Source organism: Acomys russatus, chromosome 3 (genome assembly GCF_903995435.1).
Source record: "Acomys russatus chromosome 3, mAcoRus1.1, whole genome shotgun sequence".
Classification (NCBI taxonomy): Eukaryota; Metazoa; Chordata; class Mammalia; order Rodentia; family Muridae; genus Acomys; species Acomys russatus.
In genome coordinates this window covers 10,358,854-10,381,532 of record NC_067139.1, presented here as the reverse complement: position 1 = coordinate 10,381,532, position 22,679 = coordinate 10,358,854, and the positions used below count along the sequence as shown (strand labels likewise).

Here is a 22,679-nt window from a genome sequence, read left to right as displayed (position 1 = left end):
TGATAGTGGAAAAATTAACAGAATTAGGAGATAAAGCTGAAGACATTTTCCAGAAATTGGAGCAATAAGACAAGAGATAGAAGATTAGAAATGGGAAAGGAAGGATAAAGATTAAACAGCCCAGAATATTTGCTTCTCAGTAGAAATTCCAGCAGAAAAAAATAAACACAAAATACAGAGGAGAAAATTATCAGCTGGGCAATAGTGACACACACGTTAATCCCAGCCCAGTCTACAGAGTGAGTTCTAGGACTACACAGAGAAACCCTGTCTTGAAAAAAAAGAAAGAAAAAGAGAGAGAGAGAGAGAGAATTATCAGTACCATAAGAAACAAAATATATAAACACTACAGGAAAGTACCTCAGCACTGAAAGACATGGGCTTCTGAGGTCATGACCTGCCAGAAATCGCAAATAAGATTAACACTGAACCACAGCATGTCATGATAAAAGTCAGATCATGCAGGTTTAAAAAAAGTAGTAAAAATGTGTGATTAAAAGAGGTCCATAAGGGGCTGGAGAGATGGCTTAGAGGTTAAGAACACTATCTGCTCTTCCGAAGGTCCTGAGTTCAATTCCCAGCAACCACATGGTGGCTTACAACCATCTACAGTGAGATCTGGTGCCTTCTTGTGGTGAGCAGGCATATGTGTGGACAAATATTGTATAAATAATAAATAAATCTTTAAAAAAAAAAAAGAGGTCCATAAGAAGACAGTGTTTCAAGACCTCATATTTCTACTAGAAAAAATTAATGGGGCAGTGAGATGGTTCAATCCTGGAACCCACAGTGAGAGGAAAGACCCTTCATATATGCACCATGGAATGCATACACCTGCACATACACATGCACACACATGCACACACACACACATGCTCACACACACACATGCTCACACACACACATGCTCACACACACACACATGCTCGTGCGCACACACACACACACACACACACACACACACACACACACACACACTCCAAGGCAGGCACACAGTGAGTTTTCATCATATCCTCCATGCATTGTCTTCTTCAGTATGAGTAACATACATTTTTCCTGCTATGAAATCCCGTGGAATTTCTTTATCATCGTTAAGGGAACACAAATTTAATGAGGCAGAGGACAAAATAAACAGCAGCCTGGCCTCATGTTATAATTCTTCAATTTGTGCAGAACATGAGGGCTGTCAAATACATACTGCCTTTTTTTTTTTTCTTCCTTTTTTCTGTCATTAATAAACACTATTGCTGGTCCCTGTGTGAGCATGCCATTGTGAATTAATGAACTACATAACGATCTGTGGGAGGGTGGACAGCCCTGTGTCCTAAATGACAGCCTTGACAGTGAGCAGCACTGAGGAGTCACAAGCAGGCTTTGTACCACTTCAGCACCTTGGCTCCTTCATCAATAAAATGGGATAATGGCAGCAATAATGACATCTGCCTCATACAGCAGCTGTGAGCGCCAATGAGACTGCACACCTGATGTGCCCAGTGCACCCAGAAAATGGTAGGCAGGATGCTGGTACCGCTGATTGGAACTGCATAAAAACAGTATCCACTGATACTCCTCTGCCTCAAAACCTGTGTGGCTGCCCTTGCTTCTTCCCGAGGGGGTCTCCAGCACCAAGGACCCATACAGGGGACAAGCACAGAGGGTGAAGGAGGAGGCTGATGCAGGAGCAGGACAAGTTTGACATCGGCCTGTGCTGTATGGCAAGAGGAAGAGAAGGAAGAAAGAAACAAAAAGAAGGCGAAAGAGAGCTTGCGTGGATTACTTACGCCGGGAAGGCTCCGAGAGGGCTGGAGACGCACAGTAGGCAAGAGTGCTTTGCTGTACAAGCACAGAGATCTCAGCTCTGGTCCCCAGGACACACATAAGAAGTCAGGTATGGCCATGGGCACATCTGCCAGCCCGGCACTGTGGGGCACCAACTGAGGAGGATTGCTGGGTCTTGTTGGCCAGCAACCTAGCCCCAAGTTCACTGAGAGACTCTGTCTCAATGGAGTGAGGTAAAGGGTGAAAGAGCAAGACACCAATGTCCTCCTCAGGGCTCTGCGTGCATATGCACCAGAGGGTGTACACACACACACACAACACACCACATGCATACTACACACATACATACATGCATACCACATGCACACATACACACAAACATACTATGCACACATAAGATGGCACACCTGCAAAGACTTTGGAATCTTTCAGTAGAAAATGTGGCTTAATCTTAAATAATCCATTTCCCAAATGTATAGTTTTTTGAGCATCAAATTCTTATTGTTATAAATATCTTTCAAAAGTCAAGACTGTTTGCTCCACAAACTCCACATTAGGGAATGACCTGGTTAAGAACCTCCTCATGAGCATCCTCCCACCCTGTGCAGTAGGCTAGAGGTGGTGTCATTCGCCAACCTGATGGGCTGCCTCCTCAGCAGGACCTGACCTTGGGATTTATGTGGAAGAAACACTTTTTCTTTACTGTAGCACCAATCCCTTTGAGAAGTGACTTCTCTGTGTGACTTCCTTACTGTTAAGCCTAGGAGGACCCAGGTACAGGAAACTATGAACTTGTTAAGGGAGGGCACCTGTCTCAAAGGGAGAAGTGGCTGTTACGATGGCATTTTAAAGGGGGGTGGGGGAGGTGAAATCAGACCAATTTTGAATTATCATCCAATTGTATAGAATAAAAAATAAGTGGAAACGCTCTAAATTTAGTGTGCTCAGAAGTTCTCTGTGGATATTTTATCATCCTCTTTCTCCTCTCTGTGGTAGCACAAGGCATGCTGGTCTCCAATAAAGGTTCTATCTTGGGCTAAAAACAACTGGGGCAGGCAGCAGAGAACAAAAATAGAGTCAGATATAAAGTAGGCCATGGGCTATAGAAAAATCCCAGCATATTGTGCTTTTGGAAAAATATCCCCACCCTGTCTTATCATAGCAACTAGCAATGCTGATGCCCACCCCCCAAACACCATTGTATGTGTACACTGGGCAGGAAGGCCCTCATTGTTCTCAGACTGTTGCTAATTTTTATACAGATAAGACAGACAGGGAGGCCCAAGAAAAGACTTCATGACCAACAAGGAACAACGTCAATATTTGCATGGCAAAACACATTTTGGCATTGACAAATTGTGGAAGAAATTTGACTACTGAAATAAAAAAGAGAAATTGGTTCTACTTCACCAACGAAAACTTCTACATAAAGACAGAATTGTGGCCATTAGAAGCAAAGCCATAAATTCAGAGCAATTGGTACAAAGGAAAGAAAGTGCAGGGATGCCAAGGGTTAGCTCAGCATGTGGTACCCAGCAGGCACTTGGGGATGCTTACAAGTGGAGTAGCACCTAGAAAGGGGGGCAGGACTCCTAAGTCTAAAGACATGGAGGAAGGCTTGCACCCCACAAGTGTGAGATGTAGGCATTCAAGTGACTGCTTGATGAATAAATAAGGACAGCCCAGCTGGGGTGGTAGCTCGTGCCTGTCACAGCAGCACTTAGAAGGCTGAGACAAGAGGATTACCACAAGTTAAAGGCCAGCCTGGATCATAGAAAAAGTTCTAGGCTAACATGGGCTACACAATGATACTCTAGCCAAAAAATAAAGAATAAAAAAAGAAAGAAAGAAAAGTCAGAGTCTGTTCATCTGAAGAGTAAATTAGCGGCCATCCACACATACGGCTGTCTGTTCCAGTGTTCCCTGAATGCTGAGGATGACTCCCTGGCTGGCCTGTATGAGAACAGAGGAGACCCACTGTTACATCAGATTGCCAAGGAAGAAGAAGGACTAAAATCAATTCTCCCCGCTAACGATAGGAAGAAGAAATATCGGAGTGAAGAGTGGACAATGAAAACTCTGCAGTGTGTGAGACATCAGCTCTTAGCCCTGAAGGAAGATAGGTCACAGCGTAGTGAGATAGTGTCTCTCCATCCTCCCAGAGATGCACTGCAGATGCTCACACAAGAATGTCCACCTCTAAGCCTCTTGCCTATCAGCCAGTGCATTTCCAGAACCACTGGCTACTGCCATGCCCTTGGACTCTGGATGAACTGCCTTCTCTTTCCCTGTTCCCAGGCCATTGGCCAATCTAGGGAAATGTCAGTTAAGTTACACTGAGAATTTGAAAGCAAAGCTTGTAAAATATCAGATCAGTATCTAGCACAGACCAGTTGCCAAGCCTGAGCATCATAACAGTTGTGACTTGTAGCACTTATTTTCTTTTGTGTGTGTGTGTGTTTGACATTTTTAAAAGTTTTTTCCCTTTTTTATTAATTCATTCATATTACATCTCAATAGTTATCCCATCCCTTGTATCCTCCCATTCCTCCCTCCCTCCTGCTTTCCCCTACTCCCTTCCCCTATGACTGTGACTGAGGGGGACCTCCTCCCCCTGTATATGCTCATAGGGTATCAAGTCTCTTCTTGGTAGCCTGCTATCTTTCCTCTGAGTGCCACCAGGCACCCCGTCAAGGGGATGTGGTCAAATATGGGGAACCAGAGTTCATGTGAAAGTCAGTCCCCACTCTCCACTCAACTGTAGAGAATGTCCTGTCCATTGGCTAGATCTGGGTAGGGGTTCGAAGTTTACTGCACGTATTGTCCTTGGCTGGTGCCATAGTTTGAGCAGGACCCCTGGGCCCAGAACAGCCCATCATAATGTTGTTCTTATAGGTTTCTAGGACCCTCTGGATCCTTCTATTTCCCCATTCTCTTATGCTTCTCTCGCTAAAAGTCCCAATAGGATGTCCTCCCCTCTGTCCCACTTTCCTGATAAGTACAGACTTTCATGGGACATGCCCCTTAGGCAAGTGTCCAGATATAAGTGAGTATATACCATGGTAACACTTCTTTTCAAAGATTGCAACATGGGCCTTATGGACCACATGCAAACATGCACACTCAACAGATAGCCCCTCTGCATTATCCACCACTGAACGCTCATCTGCATCCTTCAGACATAGTGGATAGGCAAGGAGTCACTGGTCCACCAGTGGCCCAAACCCAATCCTGATTTTATTCCACTCCAGGCCTGAGAGAAGAAAAGGGGCATGGGGAGGGATGACTGATAATAATACCAGCTGTGTCTCCTCCTGCACCCTTGTCATCCCCTATGAAGTACATTGACCTAATTGTTTTTCATGACACCAGAAGAGCCAAGCCCAGTCTAGACCTCAGATCCCCGAATGAAAGGCACAGGTGGCCCAATTTTAGTTCTTTCTGAAACATCTTGCTTCAACCTTAGTGCCCCTTATAAACTCCCCCTTCAGCTTACTAAGCTACAAAAGACATGGCTTTGAGTGAGGATGATGCTGTGGAATTGTTAGAGCTCTTGGTAGCATGAGACAGAAAAACACTCAGCTTAAAAGTAATGGGCAACAGCTGAGAAGAGTGCAAGCCAAGCCCAGGGTCCAGGCAACGTGAGGAAGATGCAGCCCCAACACACTCCTCCCACAGTGGAGCATGCTAAAGAAAGAGCCTGTGTCCCCACAGGCCTAGGCCAGTAAATCAGCCCAGTGCAATTCTTTATCTACACATAGTAGGATATAATAAGGTCTTGGCTTTCTGGAATCAGATTCCTGCTTCATTTTCCACTGGAAGCATCCTTGCACCTGTGGGTACTTCACATGCCACCTGTACAACACGATGACTACATGGAATGACACATTGCATTGAGATTTAAAAGAAATACATAATATATGATATGATTTGAGTCCTAATATACCTACTTAAAATGAATCCTTGAAATACAGCCTTCCAAAGGTTTGAAAATCCCAATGTAGATTGGTGCTTAGCCCAATTGTTATCAGAGAGACTTCCTCCAGCAGCTGATGGAAGCAGATGCAAAGACCCACACCCAAAACTGTAGGTGGAGCTCAGGAAACCCCATGGAAGAGGGGGAGAGAATTGTAGGATCCAGAGGGGTCAAAGACACCAAGAGAACACAGCGGACAGAATCAACTAAGTGGGGCTCATAGGGGCTCATAGAAACTGAAGTGGCAATCACAGAGCCTACATAGGCCTGCGCTAGGTCCTCTGCATACATGCTGTGGTTGTTTAGCTTGGGGTGTTGTGTGGGACTCCTAACAGTGGGAGTGGGGGAGTGTCTGACTCTTTTGCCTGCTCCTGGGACCCTTTTCCTCCTACTGGGTTGTCACATCCAGCCCTGATAGGAGGGTTTGTGCCTAGTCTTATTGCATCTTTGTTGTGCCATGTCCAGTTGATATTGCTGGAAAGCCTGATCCTTTCTGAAAGAAACAGAGGAGCAGTGGATCTAGGGGAAAGGGGGAGGCAGGTGCTGGGAGGAGTGGAAGGAGGGGAGGCTATGTTCAGGATGTATTGTATGAGAGAAGAATAGAAAGAAAGAAAGAAAGAAAGAAAGAAAGAAAGAAAGAAAGAAAGAAAGAAAGAAAGAGAAAGAGAAAATCTGTATGTAATTCAACACCTCACTTACTTCTCCTTTGGGGATAAAGGACTACACACTTGTGTTGTGATCAATGTGACCAGCTGCCTTGTGACAACTATTCTTGGTTGTCAACTTGACCACATCTTGGCTTAACTAAAACCCAACTGGGGCTGGATACAACTGTGAAGTATTTTTCTTGATTAAATTGTTCGAGCTGGAAAGACATACCCTAAATCTAAATATTTTGGTGTGGGAAAATCCACCTTAAATCTGGGCCACGCCTTCTGGTGGCAGCCTGTATAAACAACGTGGATGAAGGAAGCTCTTGCTCTTTGCCTGCTTGCCTTTGCTCTCACTGTCAAGTACACCCCCTCACTACCTCCAAAGCCTACTTCTTTGTGATTCTGGAGTACACTGGAGACCAGCTGAGACATCCATACTCATGGACTGAACAACTGGATCCTTGGACTTTCCATTGGTAGGCAGCCACTGTTGGACTAGCTGGACCACAGTCTGAAAGCTATTCTAATAAAACACACACAGAGAGAGAGAGAGAGAGAGAGAGAGAGAGAGAGAGAGAGAGAGAGAGAGAGAGAGAGAGAGAGAGAGAGCGCCACAATGTCCTGAAAGAAGACAATCTCTGCATTTTGTTTCACAATAATACTTTCCTTTTAAAAGTACTTCTTGTTATCAGTGTAATGTAAATCATGACAGTATAGGCTCCTTTCTTTGCAGTCTTTCTAGTATTCCTAAGCAAACTCCTATATTTTCTGTATTTTTTTCAATTATCCAATATTAATAATAGCAATGAACAAAACCAGGCACCCAAGATGCCATTTCAAATCAACATTATGTTTTTTTGCCCACAGTGGAAAGTGTAGCTAGTTAACACCGCTAAAATATCTCTCAGGCACAGCAACCCAAGGAAAAGGGCAGCAAGCTGTGCGGCCACTGGGGCTGATCTCGGAGGCAGCACTGGAAACACGCTGCAGCCCCACCTTCATCGATCACTCACCAATCTTACTTTGCATCTTGGCTACAAAAGAAAATGGGATTTGTTTCCCTGAAGAAATATGTCACCGCTCTGCCTGAATTATTAAGCTTTACTGTTACAGAGAGAAACAGAGTCAAGGAAAAAGACAGAAAAGAAAAATAAAATTAGAGCCAGGTTGCCATCTACAGTCAGAAGGCAGCATTGCTGGTTCAAGGAGCATTCGCTTGATAGCTGAACATCAGTGAACATCAGAGATTTTACAAAAGCAAAACATGTGTCTAAAACCATTATTTTTTTAATATCATAATTACAACAGTATACAGGTACAGAACACTGAATTAAATACTTGTATATAGTTTAATAGGTATCAGAAAATAATTTTAAATATTCACTCTAACCCTCAAATTTAAGTCTTTGAAATACCAAATACCTCTCCTCGCTTTATATACACAGTTTTTAATAGAAAAGACGAGGGTTCCATCTCCACAAGCATCCCCTGCACATCTTTACTCATTATCTTGATTCCTGGCATCCTGCACAGTCTTTTTTCTTGTGATCTCTATTCCTTTTGCTTGGGCCCTCTAGAGACCTGAGCTTCAAGAAGCACACACTTGGTTCCAATTACTAAAATAGATGGCATTAAAGTAAAAGGCAGCTGTGATTATAAATGAATACAAAGGCTGAATTAGGGGAGAGACACATGTGACATTTATAATCTAGAAACTTCTGATAGCAAAGGACATGGGGGTGTCTTTAAGGAGAAGCTGCTTAGGTTTCAGTTGTGCCGATATGAACTGATAGTTACATTTACCGTGTCGCATCTTCGGCTACAAAACTGTACCTTTTCTTTTCATTTTTCATGGAAAAATAAATGATTTTGGAAGTCAAGGTTTATTGGGGGGGAGTCATATGATTTTCCTATTGTAGAAAATATGTGGGAATGCTTCATCTCAGCTCTTCAACAATGTTTCCAAACCAGCAACATTGTCCTAGTATGGGGTGGGGGTGGGAATCATCCCCAAGACCTTCCTTTGAAAGGAGCTTATAGTTTTGCAGGGAATAATGAGCTAGAGCCATCTAAAAACCCGTGGCCCTTGCATTACAAAGCTAGCCTGGAGAATGCCTGTCTAGGATGGGAGGCTATCTGAAGCAACTTCCCGTTCCCTCAAGGCCACTGAGGGGGTCCACCTGCTCTGATCGCATCTTTAAAACTACTTGTTTCAGTATTAAAGACGGTTGCTGTTTTCATGCCCAAAGATAGAAATGTTATTGAATACACAAGACAAGGTTCTGAGAGTTCAACTTGCCAGTACAGTCTGCTTTCCAATGAAAGGAATGCTAATTCGATCTTGTGTTTTCCATCCTGCACAGTGACCACTCGTAAGCCCAAAGATGTAAAATCCCCAAGCTGCAAGGTAAAACCTGGCACTCTGCACACTGATAAGACCCTCAAAGACAAAGAGCAAAGAGCATCTTCCCTCTTGAATAAAATAGTTGCAGGCTGTAAATTGGTCCAGTCCCTTTGTGGAGTTTAAATTATTACAGAGACCCACCCATCTTTAGTTTCTACCATTTATTTGGCCAACATTCATTAAATGCCTTGATTTCTATTAGACCTAGGCAATTGTTGAGACTTTTTTTTTTTAAAGAAACTAGATATAGCAGCTCATGCCAGCACTCAGAATGCTAAGGCAGGAGGATTGCCATGAGTTTGAGAGCAGTCTGGACAGCATGGTGAGTTTCCAGTCAACCCAAGCTAGAGTGAAACCTTGTCTCAACAAAACAACATGAGTATGCCACAGTCCATATGGTCTTAGGGGCTTTAAAAATGTAACATATGTTTATGGAAATAAAGCCTCTATTGTGTTTAGCTTTCAGAAATTGCCTGTTTTTCCCAGCTACCTTTTTTTCCTGCCCTTCTTGCTATAAAATAGGCACCCAATGATACCTGCCAGCTACATAGCTACATTCCATCCTGACCTCCTCACTGTTTGCTCTCTAGAGGGAATATAACAGGCCATGGTCGTGCAAAGTACTGAAGAAAACTTACAACATGAGTCCGCAATTAGGAGGAAGACAGTGGGACAGCAGGACTGGAAGGAGGAGGTGGACCGTCAGTCAACAGCAGAGAACCCAGTAGGCCTAGCTTCTGCTAATCTCCACCAATGAAATCCCAGGAGATAGGAGAGCCTTTTCTCCTCTCTGGGGAACCAGAGCATGCATTTATCCTGCGCCCGCCCTGTCCCCACTCCCCACTGCAGCCCTGAGGAGTGAATCTAGGGTCTCATGCAAATCAGAAAGTATTTTACACTGAACTATATCCTCAATCTTTCTTACATTTTACTTTGAAACATAGGCTCAATGAACTCTCCGTCCTGAGGGGTTGGGGATTTAGCTCAGTGGTAGAGTGCTTGCCTAGCAAGCGCAAGGCCCTGGGTTCGGTTCTCAGCTCTGGTGAAAAAAAAAAAAGAAAAGAAAAGAAAGAAAGAACTCTCAGACCTGACCTTGAACTTGAGACCCGACAGCCTCAGCTTCAGTCAGCCTCTGAGGAGCTGAGGTGGCAGGTGTGTGTCACCAGGCCCAGTCTGATTGTTTTGCTTGCTCTTTCAGCCCTTGGGTCCTTGCCTCTGTCTGATTCCTCAGGCATCTGGGTGGCATTCTCTAAACTGCTGCCTTGCATGAGTGTGTGCCCTGCATCCCACATGACTCCTCATATCAGATGGAATTCCCATACAGTGGCTGGGCTCTATTGATGACTTACAGCCCTCTCCTGTCCATCTCACTCCATTTTCCATTTCCAGCCAGCTGCTGCCTGGGCCAAGTGTCTGTCTCCACTTTTATGAGCCTGTCCTATCAAGAATACATTTGGAATAAAACCAAATACAGCCCTTCTCTACAAAACCCTAGTGTGAAAGTTCACCATTTCCCCACACCTGTCCTGATGTCAGGCTGCCTTTGTCTCCCACTAATGGATCTCAGACTAGTGCAAATGCTTTGCTTTGGGTTTTGTTTACTGGAGGTTTGTTGTTTTTGTTCTTTGTTTTGTGTGTGATTTTGTTTGTTTGTTTGTTTCTGTTTTTGAGACCTAGAAGGCCTGGAACTCTCTATGTAGCACAGACTGGCCTCAAACTCCTGATTGATCCTCTTGCCTCTGCCTCCCAAGTGTTAAAACCATAGGCATGCACTGCCATGGCTGGCTCAAAAACTTTTAAATTGGTCTTATAGTTATGTCATGTAAAATCTATGTGTGGTTAGTATTCACTTGGATGTCAGAAGGCCTTCAGGAAATATGAGGTATGAATACCAGTGAATCACAGGTGCAGACAAGGGTTTTAGAACTTTAACCTGCAGAGGCCAGTATTAGCAATACTTAAGCAAAGTGTAAAGTACCAAGCAAGCACTCTCAGCAGGTGCGCAAGAGTGGCAGTGTTCCCTTTTTATCCCAGTAAGACTGACTTAAAATAGGAGCTGAGTGTGAGAAACAGTTGTTTCTCGTCCAGTGAAAATCTTCTTTGAACAACCTCATATACAACAAGGCAAAAAAAAAAAAAAAAAAGGAATGTCTCCGTGTGCCCGGAGAAATGAACATTATCAAGTAAAGTATGAAAATTGAAAGGCTAGAGAGAGATTGCTCAGTGGTTAACACCACTTGCTACTTTTCCAGAGGACCTGAATTCACTTCCCAGCTTCCAAAGTTTCCTGCACTCACAAGTACATACCCCTCCACACATACAAGCACACTTACCTATAACTAAAGATAAAAAAAAATTCAATAAGAAAGATTTTAAAATGGATCCACATCCTTAAAAATAGCCATATGACAATGCAATAACAAACTCACCATTGCTTAGGATTGCTTGTTGGGAATTCTTCGACTTCACACTTTGTTTCCCTTTTGTGGGTTTTTCTGAGTTTGAGTCTTTCTTTCCTTTCCTCTTCAGGGGCTGAGGAGATGAGTTGTCACTGGAGCCAATGGTTGACTTAGATTGGCGATAATTTCCCTAAATGACAAAATATTAGACCCTTACTGTTGGCTAATGAACTCTCAAAGGTATTCCCAGTACACACATGTGTTTAACTAGTGATCCCAGAGACAGGGCCCTGCATTCATTTCCAACTGTTGGTCTTGGTTTCACGCTAAGTGCAAACGCACCTTCCTAGAGGCAGGAGGAAGTCCTGGCTGAGGGTGGAGCTCAGAGGCACAGCGCTTGACTAGTGCTTTGTGAGACTAAGATTCCATCACCACGGCACACAGAAAAACAGAACCAAAGCCATTCCTTGGCTGGGGAGATAGATGGCTCAGTGAAGCACTGGCCCACACAAGCAGGAGAACCACACTTCAATTCCCAAAGCCAACAGGCAAAGCCAGCCATGGAGGTTGCACTTGCAATCTCAGCACTGGGAAGGGATCACTTAGAGCCCCACAGCCATGTAGCCAGCCTAGCCAAAATGGGGCAAGGGATTTCAGGCACTGTTAAAAACAAACAAACAAGCAAAAGGGGCCCCAAGGAACAACAACATCAGACATTGACCTCTGGGCACATGAACGAGCACACACAATTCCCTCATCAGCTGAATGTGCCTGATGCAGCTGCCTTTATACTGTCCCAAGGATGAAGGGGAAGATGTGTAACATGACTAGAATATTGCCTGATGCTGAGGGTCTGGTGTTTTCTCCAAGATCAGAGGATATAGATATAGATATAAAATATAAAGTCATATCAGAGATAGGGGTGTGGGTGCGTGATACGGTACTTGCTTAGTGTGTGTAATGCCCTGCATTCAGTCTCCAGCACTGCAAGAATAAAATAAGTAAGTAAATAAATAACTCGACCAGATTGGAGCAACCTTCATACAACATCTGTACTATGCCACTATCTGAAAATAAATGTAGTAATATTAAGTAAACAAATCTGCCTGGAAGCCTATTATAAATGCTCACTTTAAACATTTATATATTCAGTCACCCAAAAGCATTTAAATGGTTTTAGCCATCATCCAATTAAGAATAGAAAAAAAAAATCACCATCTTACAAATGAAGTTATTTATGCTATTTTGTCACAGCCTACAAGAAAATGAATCATGCATAGATTTATTAACAGTATGAAAACTTGTCCAAATCTATAACATTTTTGCATAATTTAATTTCCATTCCACTGGCAATTTAGACATCCAGTTTCCATTTAATTATTGAATTATCTACAAGAAGAGATTTATTTTTTCTTTCTGTTCTTTCAGCACAGTTATTGTCTGGAGAAGACAGACAGCATGGCAGGGAGTGGAGCTTCCGAAGTCATTAGCCAAGACCCAGACTGTAGTCTGCAGTCAGCGCAGCCCATACAGCCTGAGATCCCAACACTGTGAATGCTTGTGACAACAGCAGCCCTTCATAGATGGTTGGTGCCTTTCTAGAAGGTTTGAAGATGCCATTAAATGTGGAAGGGTGCTATTGAAAGGCCAGGGAGTGAGGCAGTGGCTCCCAGCAAGGATGGTGTTACTACACTCTGGGAAAACCTCACTCACCAGCAGCAGTGTGTGACAAGAAAGATCAGAGATCTCGCTGTAGACTGCCTAGGTCAATAATTTTACCTCACTTCCAGAAGGGACAGTTAGAGGAGTGGCTTAGGAAGCATTAAAAAAGATGGGTTAATTTTTATTCCTTCTCAAGTTTCTGATGGAGATGAAGACCAGATAGATTTGTTTTACAATTAAGCTTAGTTGTTTAGGGGTTAAGATGTTTTTAGGTCTAGATAGATGTTTTAAGTTGATAATGACAAGACATGATGGACATTGATTTACATTCAAAATTTTAGACTCACCAAGATAGGAAAAATGTTTTCTTCAAGGCTACCAAGTTCAAATAGCCAAAACATTATGAATGTGACATTTTTATAATTTCTGATTGTTTTGTGGTTCTTCTTGCTGTATGTAGTTTATTGTATTTGTGTGTAATAAGATACATAAAAATAAATAAATAAAAACTTAAAAAAGAAAGAAAGATGGGCTGAAGGCTGGGAGGTGGCTCAATTGGAAGACTCCCCTTTGAAATAGTTGGACCAGGGGCAAACCCAAATAGGAATTCTCCACTCCTTTCCCTGTGTCTTCCATTTCTCTTTGGTTTGTGTTCTGTGGCAGATCTGCTGTCTGCCTGGTATGTGTGTCTATCCCTTTTGCCTATCCATAACTAAGATTTTTGATCTATAATTATTGAACAGCATAAAAAATTGTATAGAAAGATAATGGTGAATACTTTTCCCAGAAATCTTTAGCAGAGTTTTAGAGCAAAGGATTTACATTTTTTACCCAGAGTAGCACTCAGAACTACAAACAGACATTAGCGACCTGTATCCACATGTATTTTCAACATTCGTGGTGATTATTTGTTTTGTTAAAGGTTGCTTCCAACTTGTTGACTTATTTTAGCAATTGATAAGCACAACATGCACACACACACACACACACACACACACACACACACACATACTATTCCTGATGGTCAGAGGCGCAGAAGAGTACATAGTTTAAGATTAAAGCCATACATTTAGCTTGGGTTAGAAAAGATGGTTACCTGAGAAGTACAAAACATAGTAAGGTTGGTTCCATTATACCTTAAATGTAAAAGGTTAAACTTAAACCTGCTATGTACACAGTGGGATAGCAGGCCGAGTTCATGGTTCTGAATTATCTCAAAGCACATTATTTTGGTTTGGTTTGGTTGGTTGCTTTGGCTTTTCAAGACAGAGTTTCTCTGTCATCCTGGAACTCACTCTATAGTCCAGGCTGGCCTTGAACTCAGACCTGCCTGCCTCTGCCTCCTGAGTACTAGGATTAAAGGCATGCGCCACGACCACCTGGCTCTCAGGGACTATTATTCAGTTGGTTACAAGACAGGCAAAAGCTCAGTTTCTGAAAGCAAGATGTGTTTTCAGAAAAGCTGTTCCCACAGGAATAGTGCTTGCCACACAAAGCGTGAGGAGCTGGGTTCAGATCGTCAGTGCCTCTGAGAAGTCAGCAGTGGAGGAGGCAGGGCACAAAGTCAGGAACCTGCTGGCCAGCCAGTTTATCCAATTACTGGTCACCAGGTTCAGTGAGAGATTTTAATCTCAAAAACTAAGGTGAAGAGCCATCGAACAGAGCCCTTGATGTCAACTGATCTCTACATACACATGCACACATGTGTACATACACTACATGCACATGTGCACATACATACAAACACAAGCATGCACATGCACACACAATAAAATAATAAAATCATATTTGAAATTGTTTTAAAAGACTGATTGATTCAGACAGTCCTAGGGGGAAAGAATGTCATTGGTAACTGACGTTCACACATGCTCCGAACCATTCAGTAAGGAATGCCATCCAGATACCTTCCAAGTGGAACGTAAACCCAACTGAGAGAAAAGAAAGAATTGCTAATGCTTTGTCTTATAACTTGTGTATGATACCGTAAGTCATATGGAGGTTAAATCGGGAGGAAGGAGAGTGAGAGGGACCACCTGCTGCTCATGTGACATGGGCAGACACCATCAGTCACTGCTGTTAGATTTCAGAGAGTGTCTTCAACCCTACTGTGTGTTAGTGGGTAAAGCAGCACCACTATGCACTCACGCCATGCTTTTCAGCTTTAAAGGAAAGTGTTGTCAGAAGCGTTGTCTACTGAAAAGAATCCACTTTCTCCAGATATGATGGGTTTTTTTTCCTTGTCTATTTTAGACAGGGTCTCTAATGAATCCTAGAGCTCCCTAATTGGATAGACTAGCTGGCCAGGAAACACCTGAGAATTTCCTGTCTACACTTCCTCATCACTGGGATTTTAAAGCCATGCCGATATTCCTGGGGTTTGTTGTTGTTTGTTTCTTTGTTTGTTTTGTTTTGTTTTGTTTTGTTTTAATGTGGGAGCTGAAGATCCAAACCCAGGTCACCATGCTTCCCAGACAAGTCCTTTACCCACCGAGTCCTAACATCTAGAAACACCCACTATGGGGCGTGGCCCTCTAAAAGAGCCATCCCACATATAGCACACTATGGTCATGTAGAAACAATCAAGAAGCAGCCAAAATTTAGAGAGTGCATTGCAAAACTTAGAAAGAGCCACTTCAGCCACTGGCCTGCCTGTACCTCACATGGACACGCTCCAGCCACTGGGCTGCCTGTACCTCACATGGACACCCTCCAGCCACTGGTCTGCCTGTACCTCATATGCACACTGAAAGATAAATAAGAAGCTCAGAGTTGGCTCCAAGTGTAGCCTTCAATAGCCCCTCCAACCTACGCACAGTGGGGCACAGCTGGATCTCAACTCTACAGTTCTCTAGGCTCTTTCGAGGAAGATCTAGCCAACTCCAACCTCATAAACTTCCTAACACATGCGTGTGCGCACGCGCACACACACACACACACACACACACACACACACACACACACACACACACACGGGCATAAAGTACCAAGGCTGAGGTCATTTTGTGAGCTTGCTTTGCTGGAGACTTCTAATTGTGCACCATGACTCTGTTGTCCTCTCCCTCACACACGCACCTACTGATGGCAAAACTGACCTTTTGCCCCTCCTGGCCTCAGTTTCCCCATGTGTCAGAATGCAATTTGAGGAATAAGAATTTTACTTTAATGTGCTTATCATTTGCCTCACAGCTGGGCGTGGTGGTGCACCCCTGTAATCCCAGCACTTGGGAGGCAGAGGCAGGTGGATCTCTATGAATTTAAGGCCAGCCTGGTCGACAAAAAAGATTCCAGGACAACCAAGGCTATCACACAGAAACCCTGTCTTGAGAAATCAAAGCAAATAAAAGTAAAATATAATAATTTGCCTCACAGTGATTTTGCGATACTCATGAAGTCATGATAGCCAATGAGTCCTGTGTCCAAACCCTGGATGCTCTTATGTTCCACCCCAAAGTACAAACCATAAGATGCACTGACCCCAGATGGTTTAAAAAAAAAACACACACACACACAACAAGAAAATTTGCTCAACCATGTTCATAGCAGCCTTATTCATAATAGCCAGAACATGGAAACAGCCTAAGTGTTCCTCAGTAGAAGAGTGGATAAAGAAACTGTGGTACATATACACTATGGAATACTACTCAGCTATTAAAAACAAGGAATTCCCGAAATTTGTGGATAAATGGATTGAGCTAGAAATGATCATAATGAGTGAGTTAACCCAGAAGCAGACAGAGTCAAATGGTATATACTCACTTATATCTGCATACTAGCCCAAGGGGCATGTCCCACGAAAGCCTTCACTTACCAGGAAACTGGGACAGAGGGGAAGGCATCCTATTGGGACTCTAAATGAGAGACGCATGGGAGAATAGCAAAATAAAAGGATCCAGAGGGTCCTAGAAATCTACAAGTAGAACAATATGATAGGCAGATTTGGGCCCAGGGGTCCCGCTCAAACTAAGGCACCAGCCAAGGACAATACAGGCGGTAAATTTTAAACCCCTTCCCAGATCTAGCCAATGGTCAGAACATTCTCCACAGTTGAGTGGAGAGTGGGATATGACTTTCTCACGTACTATGGTGCCTCACATTTGACCATGTCCCCTGGAGGGGGAGACCTGGTGGCACTTAGAGGAAGGACAGCAGGTAGCCAAGAAGAGACTTGATACCCTATGAGAATATACAGGGGGAGGTAATCCCCCCCCAGAAACAGTCACAGGGGAGGGGAATAATGGGAAAATGGGAGGGAGGGAAGAATGGGAGGATACAAGGGATGGGATAAACATTGAGATGTAACAAGAATAAATTAATAAAAAAAATAAAATGTGAAAAAGCCTAAAAATGAAAGCCCATTTTGCTTTTCAGCATTTCGGACATTTTCACCTCTTTTCCTCTAGAGGGCACCCTGATCCTGTGTGGTGTGACTGTGAATGGCAGACCTGCATTCATGGTGTTTTCTGTACAAAATAAATCATTTTTCTCTTTTTGGATATAAGAGTAGAATAACAGCCTAAAATTATTCTCAGCTTAGTAAATCCTGCAATCCTCCCACCTGTGAGCCGGTGGGCAGTTTTGTACGGTGTATTCTACTAGTTGTTTTCCGTCTACTTGTATCCTGAAGTCCTATACCGCCTCCTCTCCTCCCCACTCTTCTTCATGCACTAAAATAATTACTAGAAATCTATGTGGGAGACATGCATTCTTAACCATCTAGTTATGTGTCCCCTTTAAGTTCATCGCACCTAAAGCAGGAAGTTGAGCCCCTCCTACACAGTCCCCTCACTCATAACCCTCCCCTGGGGCCAGACAGTTAATGATCTATCTATGGAGCCCAGTGTTCCCGGAGAGCCTGTTCATTACAGCAAAGGCGTGAATTAGTTCTTCTGTTAAAAACCAAGCTACTGGGTTTGCTGGCATAGGGTGCACTGCCAGGCATCCACACACACCTAAGTGAGCTGACTGTGAACCCTGTGTGCACCAGGCAGGCACTGTGCTCCGGATTAGTCTCTGCTCAGAGAGTAACTAACCAGAGAGCAGCACAACCTTCGCCTACTGTCCCATCCCTCCCCTCTTGTTTCAACCAACTTTCCCTAGTGGACTGGTCTCTCATGCACTAGAACGATAACCTGTGCACAGTGAAAGCTTTGAAATCTCTAGACACCCAAGGACCACAACTGTGCCCCAGGTAGGAACAGTCACTCAACAAACAGCTGCTGGGCAAGTAAACTGACCAGTAGCAGCAACACACTCAAAACAGAGTTATAACAGAGAGCCCCCGCCAGCCCTACAGCCACACAGCCAGTTACTTGCATCCCATACTTGGACTCCAATCACCCTCTGCCCTTCCTTATATCTTTTCCCCGCCCCATGTCTGCCATAGTAAGCTTTCAAATTTATAAATCAAGGTCTGGAGAGATGGTTCTGTGGTTAAGAGCACTGGCTGGTCTTGCAGGGGACCCAAATCGAGCTCCTAGGACCCATGTCAGGCAGCTCACAAGCACCTGTGACTTGAGCTGCGGGGGATCTGACACTCTCTTCTGGCCTGCACAGGCACCTGCATTCATGTGCACTCACCCATTCATACACATACACAAGTACACATAATTTCAATTTTTATCTTCAAAAGTATGAACCAAATACTAGCACTCTTACTTAAGCCGCTCAGTGACATCCCATGGAGGTCTGGATACAAACCTTGCTTGGCTTATATGATTTCGCCTGCCTGCTCCTCCTACTTTACTCAGCACCTTGGTCGTTTCCCTCCCTTTCGCCTATTAAGCTCTTTAACAACAACCTGGACAGTCTTGGTTTCTCTGCCTCCACTTCTTCCCTGTCATCTCTTTTCTGTATGATTGGCTCCAGGACAGCTTCATTCCCCTGGCACACAAACATGGACTTGGAAGCATGCCCTGTAAGATCCTGGTCAGTCTCTTTACATGTGTAACAATGAATGTGTATTCCTGGCATGTAGCAAATAGTCAACAAATATGTGTTGAGTGAGAGGCTGATAGGATGAATAGACTGATATAGGTTGATACAGTGAATGGATTGACAAGGGATAGAATAGGTGACTGGGTAGCTTGCAGAGTAGATAGATGGATGGCTAACAGCAGATGGGTGGGTGGATGGATAATGAGATGGATGATAGGATGGGTGAGTGATAAAATAGATGGCTGACAGAGTGGGTAAGTACATGACTGATAGAGAAGATGTATAGATGTAGATATGTGATGGGGTGGTTAATAGAGGGGATGGCTGTTGGGGTGGATGAGTGGATGGTTGGCAGAGTGTGTAGGCTCATAAAATGTGTAAGTGGTGCCTAATAGAGTAGAAGGGTGCATGGCTGGTAGAGTAGAAGTGTCATAGATGGATAGCTGGTGAAGCATACAGGTAAATGACAGCATGGAAGGATGGAAAGCTGATGAGATGAGTGGTTGGAATGGCTGATGGACTGGATGGGTGGATGGTTCATGGAATGAGTGAATGGATCGCTCATAGAGTGTACTGGTGGATGGTTGGTTGTGAGAATAGATGGTGGATAGAGCAGAAAGATGTGTGGTTGATGGTGGAAGGGTGGAGAGCTGATGGGGTGATAGTTGTTGGATGCATAGCTGAGAAAGTGAACAAGAAATAGATGGATATACACAGCACTGTGGGAGAGCTATGATAGAGAGACAAACTGCCATTTTAATTGTTATATTTTAGTAACATGGGGATATGTTTAACCATTTTGAGCCTGTTTTCTATGGGATGGGAATATACCTTGTATCTTTGAGTCACTTCTTCAATGAGACCTCTGCACAGCTATCTAAATTGGTTCTCTCTTTATTGCCTCACATACTGTTCTGAAGTATTCTTCCATTTTTATCATGTTCTCTAGTTATCCGCTGACTTATGCAATTGTTGGGTCAACAGTTGTCTCCTGCAATAGACCACGAGCGTCAGAGAGATGAGCATCCTTTTACTTATCTATGTCCCCCCAGGGCTCAGTACCCACTCAGACAGCTGGACGGTCAATTCCCATTCTGGGTATTCACCACAAATGCAGAAATCTTCCTAAGGAGTGACCAGGGACAAGAGCCACATGCGTGCCGAAGCATGTGTTGTGGAGCAGGGACTGTCTCACATCTTTACTGAAACGTTTGGCTTTGCAGAGTTCATGCTAGCAAATACAAAACTGCAAAGCACAATAGCTGAAGCTGTGAAGAGCTGGGTTGTAACCCTTGTCGTGCCATCCACTTTCCCTGTGACCCTGGGTCACTTATCCGGTTACGCTGGGTCTCTGTTTAACCACTGCGTGTCTGTCTTGTGAGACTGAAGAGCTGAGACGTGCATGCTGTGTATGCAGAAGGGATTCTGCCACAAGGCCCAAAGAAAGATAAGAGAACAAAATTCAGTTCTTGGGGCTGGATAGATGGCTTGGAGGTTAAGTCTGCTTTCTGCTCTTGTGGAGAAGACAAGTTTGGTTCCTAACATCTATATCAGGAAGCTACAGCTGCCTGTGGTTACATCTTCAGGGCCTCTTACACTCTTGTGTGGCCTTAGCAGGTACTTGCACTCATGCGCACATACCTCCACCACCACCACAAAGGCACATTCACATGTTTAGAAATAAAACAAATGTTAGTAAATGAATTTCCAAACCCTTAAGCGTATGGGTTTCATTTATCATTTTAATGGTGAAGGTATTTTCAGCTACTAACATACAAACTCTCACTCCTCTTCCCCTCCACCCTGAGAGACCAGATGTTCTACTCTAGGCTTGGTCATCTATGGTTATCACTCAACTGCCCAGGTTAATACTCATCCATTCCATCAAGCTACATCACTGCTGGCGCCTCAAATCAGGTCACTGTGTGGCTAGCCATATCAATTCAGCACACTTGGAAGGAAGCCGTTATTAATTATTTCTTCTGCCTGTCCTCTTTCTGGTCACTGAACTACCATTTTCTCTGGCATCCAAACTCAAAAACCCTGTGGTTATCTCTGGTTCTATCTTTTCCATCGACCCTACCTATCCAATCAGTGAGAAAACTCTGTCTTCATGAACAATAGTCAGGTCCAGTTTCCCTTGCTGGCTACCTAAGTCTAGACTCGGCACATGATACCCAGGCTACCTCTCTCTCTCTCTCTCTTCCCCCCCCCCATACAAAAGATCGGAGGCTCCTCAGCTGACTCAGATAGCCTTTTTTTTAACCTCTCAGAGGCTTTCAGACCTCCCTCTACTCATGCTGGAGTTCATGATCATGTAGAAATTGACTTTGCGCCTAGAAATTGACTTTCCAGGCGCATCACCCTACACACATGGAGAGTCTCTGCTGAAGTTGGCCTAAGGATTCACTGGTCACAGTGTGCAAGGGTCAGACCCCATATCTCAGAGCAAGCAGGTGCATACGATCCCCTTGCCTGCCAGTTGCTCAGTAGAAGGAAGCCTTTGACCTGTTGTTGTTGTTGTTGTTGTTGTTGTTGTTGTTGTTGTTGGGATTTTTTGTTTGTGTATTTAATTTTAAACACAGAAGGCAGAAGCACCTGCATTCTTCAGAAACAAATTTAAGAAAAAGAAAGGAAGGAGGATAAGAAGAAGGAGGAGAGAAAATATAATTTCTAAATCTAAATTCACAAGTCTTAGTTTGCTTTTCACTATGTAGGTCCTAGAGAGAACTTGGCACAGCGGGGCCTTGATGGACACTGAACAATGGTTACTATGATGGCATCTTCACAAACCACCACCACCCCCTCTCTGCCACACACACACCCCACCCTCCTCCTGGAACCCCTCTCTTCGCAGCTACATGCCCTGGAATCCACACTAGTACTCAAGGGCGACGCTCAAACTCCATTTTCTTGGTTGTCATACACTGGGTATTCCGTGCCAGGCTGCTCATGGCCTCCCAGGTAGTTTTCCACCTTCCCTTAGAGTGTGGAGAGTGTGGAGGGCAAGAGCTTTGTCATAAGCAGTTCAGCCTGCTTGAATGGCTGTCCAGTCAAACGATAAAAACAAACTTCTCTCTCTTGTTTGTTAAGAATGTCATGAAATAAAATAGTAGGGGAAGAGGGGCACATGTCCACTAGGAGATTGTCACTGCTCACTAAGCACTTACAACACACGACACCACAACTGCCACTCAGCTGATGAGAGTGGGGTAGGAATGCCACGTCAGGGCTGATCACTCCTGCTGAAGCCACTGATAGGTCAGAGAGCCCTCAGGCCGAGAGACCTGCTGCAGCAGCACTCCGAAACAAAGTGGGCTTCAACTCCAAGGGAGCTAGAGATGGTGCAGGGCTAGGAGGTGAGCTGCAGTGCAGACTAGACTTTAGGGGGTGAGCTACAGTGCAGGCTGGAGGTTAGGGGTGAGCTGCAGTGCAGGCTGGAGGTTAGGAATGAGCTGTAGTGCAGGCTGGAGGTTAGGGGTGAGCTTCAGTGAAGACTGGAGGTTAGGGGGTGAGCTGCAGTGCAGGCTGGAGGTTAGGGGTGAGCTATAGTGCAGGCTGGAGGTTAGGGGGTGAGCTGCAGTGCAGGCTGGAGGTTAGGGGTGAGCTATAGTGCAGGCTGGAGGTTAGGGGGTGAGCTGCAGTGCAGGCTGGAGGTTAGGGGTGAGCTATAGTGCAGGCTGGAGGTTAGGGGTGAGCTGCAGTGCAGGCTGGAGGTTAGGGGTGAGCTGCAGTGCAGGCTGGAGGTTAGGGGGTGAGCTGCAGTGCAGGCTGGAGGTTAGGGGTGAGCTGCAGTGCAGGCTGGAGGTTAGGGGTGAGCTATAGTGCAGGCTGGAGGTTAGGGGTGAGCTGCAGTGCAGGCTGGAGGTTAG

The 22,679-nt window shown here is 44.3% G+C and overlaps 1 protein-coding gene across 1 annotated transcript in view; it reads right to left on the bottom strand.

Moving 5' to 3' along the window:
- Positions 1-22,679, bottom strand: part of Dcdc2 (doublecortin domain containing 2) — a 159,965-nt gene that overhangs the window by 84,908 nt on the left and 52,378 nt on the right. The window contains exon 7 of the mRNA XM_051169394.1: positions 11,242-11,401. Coding sequence (XP_051025351.1) covers positions 11,242-11,401 — 160 coding nt within the window. The remainder of the gene's footprint in view (positions 1-11,241; positions 11,402-22,679) is intronic.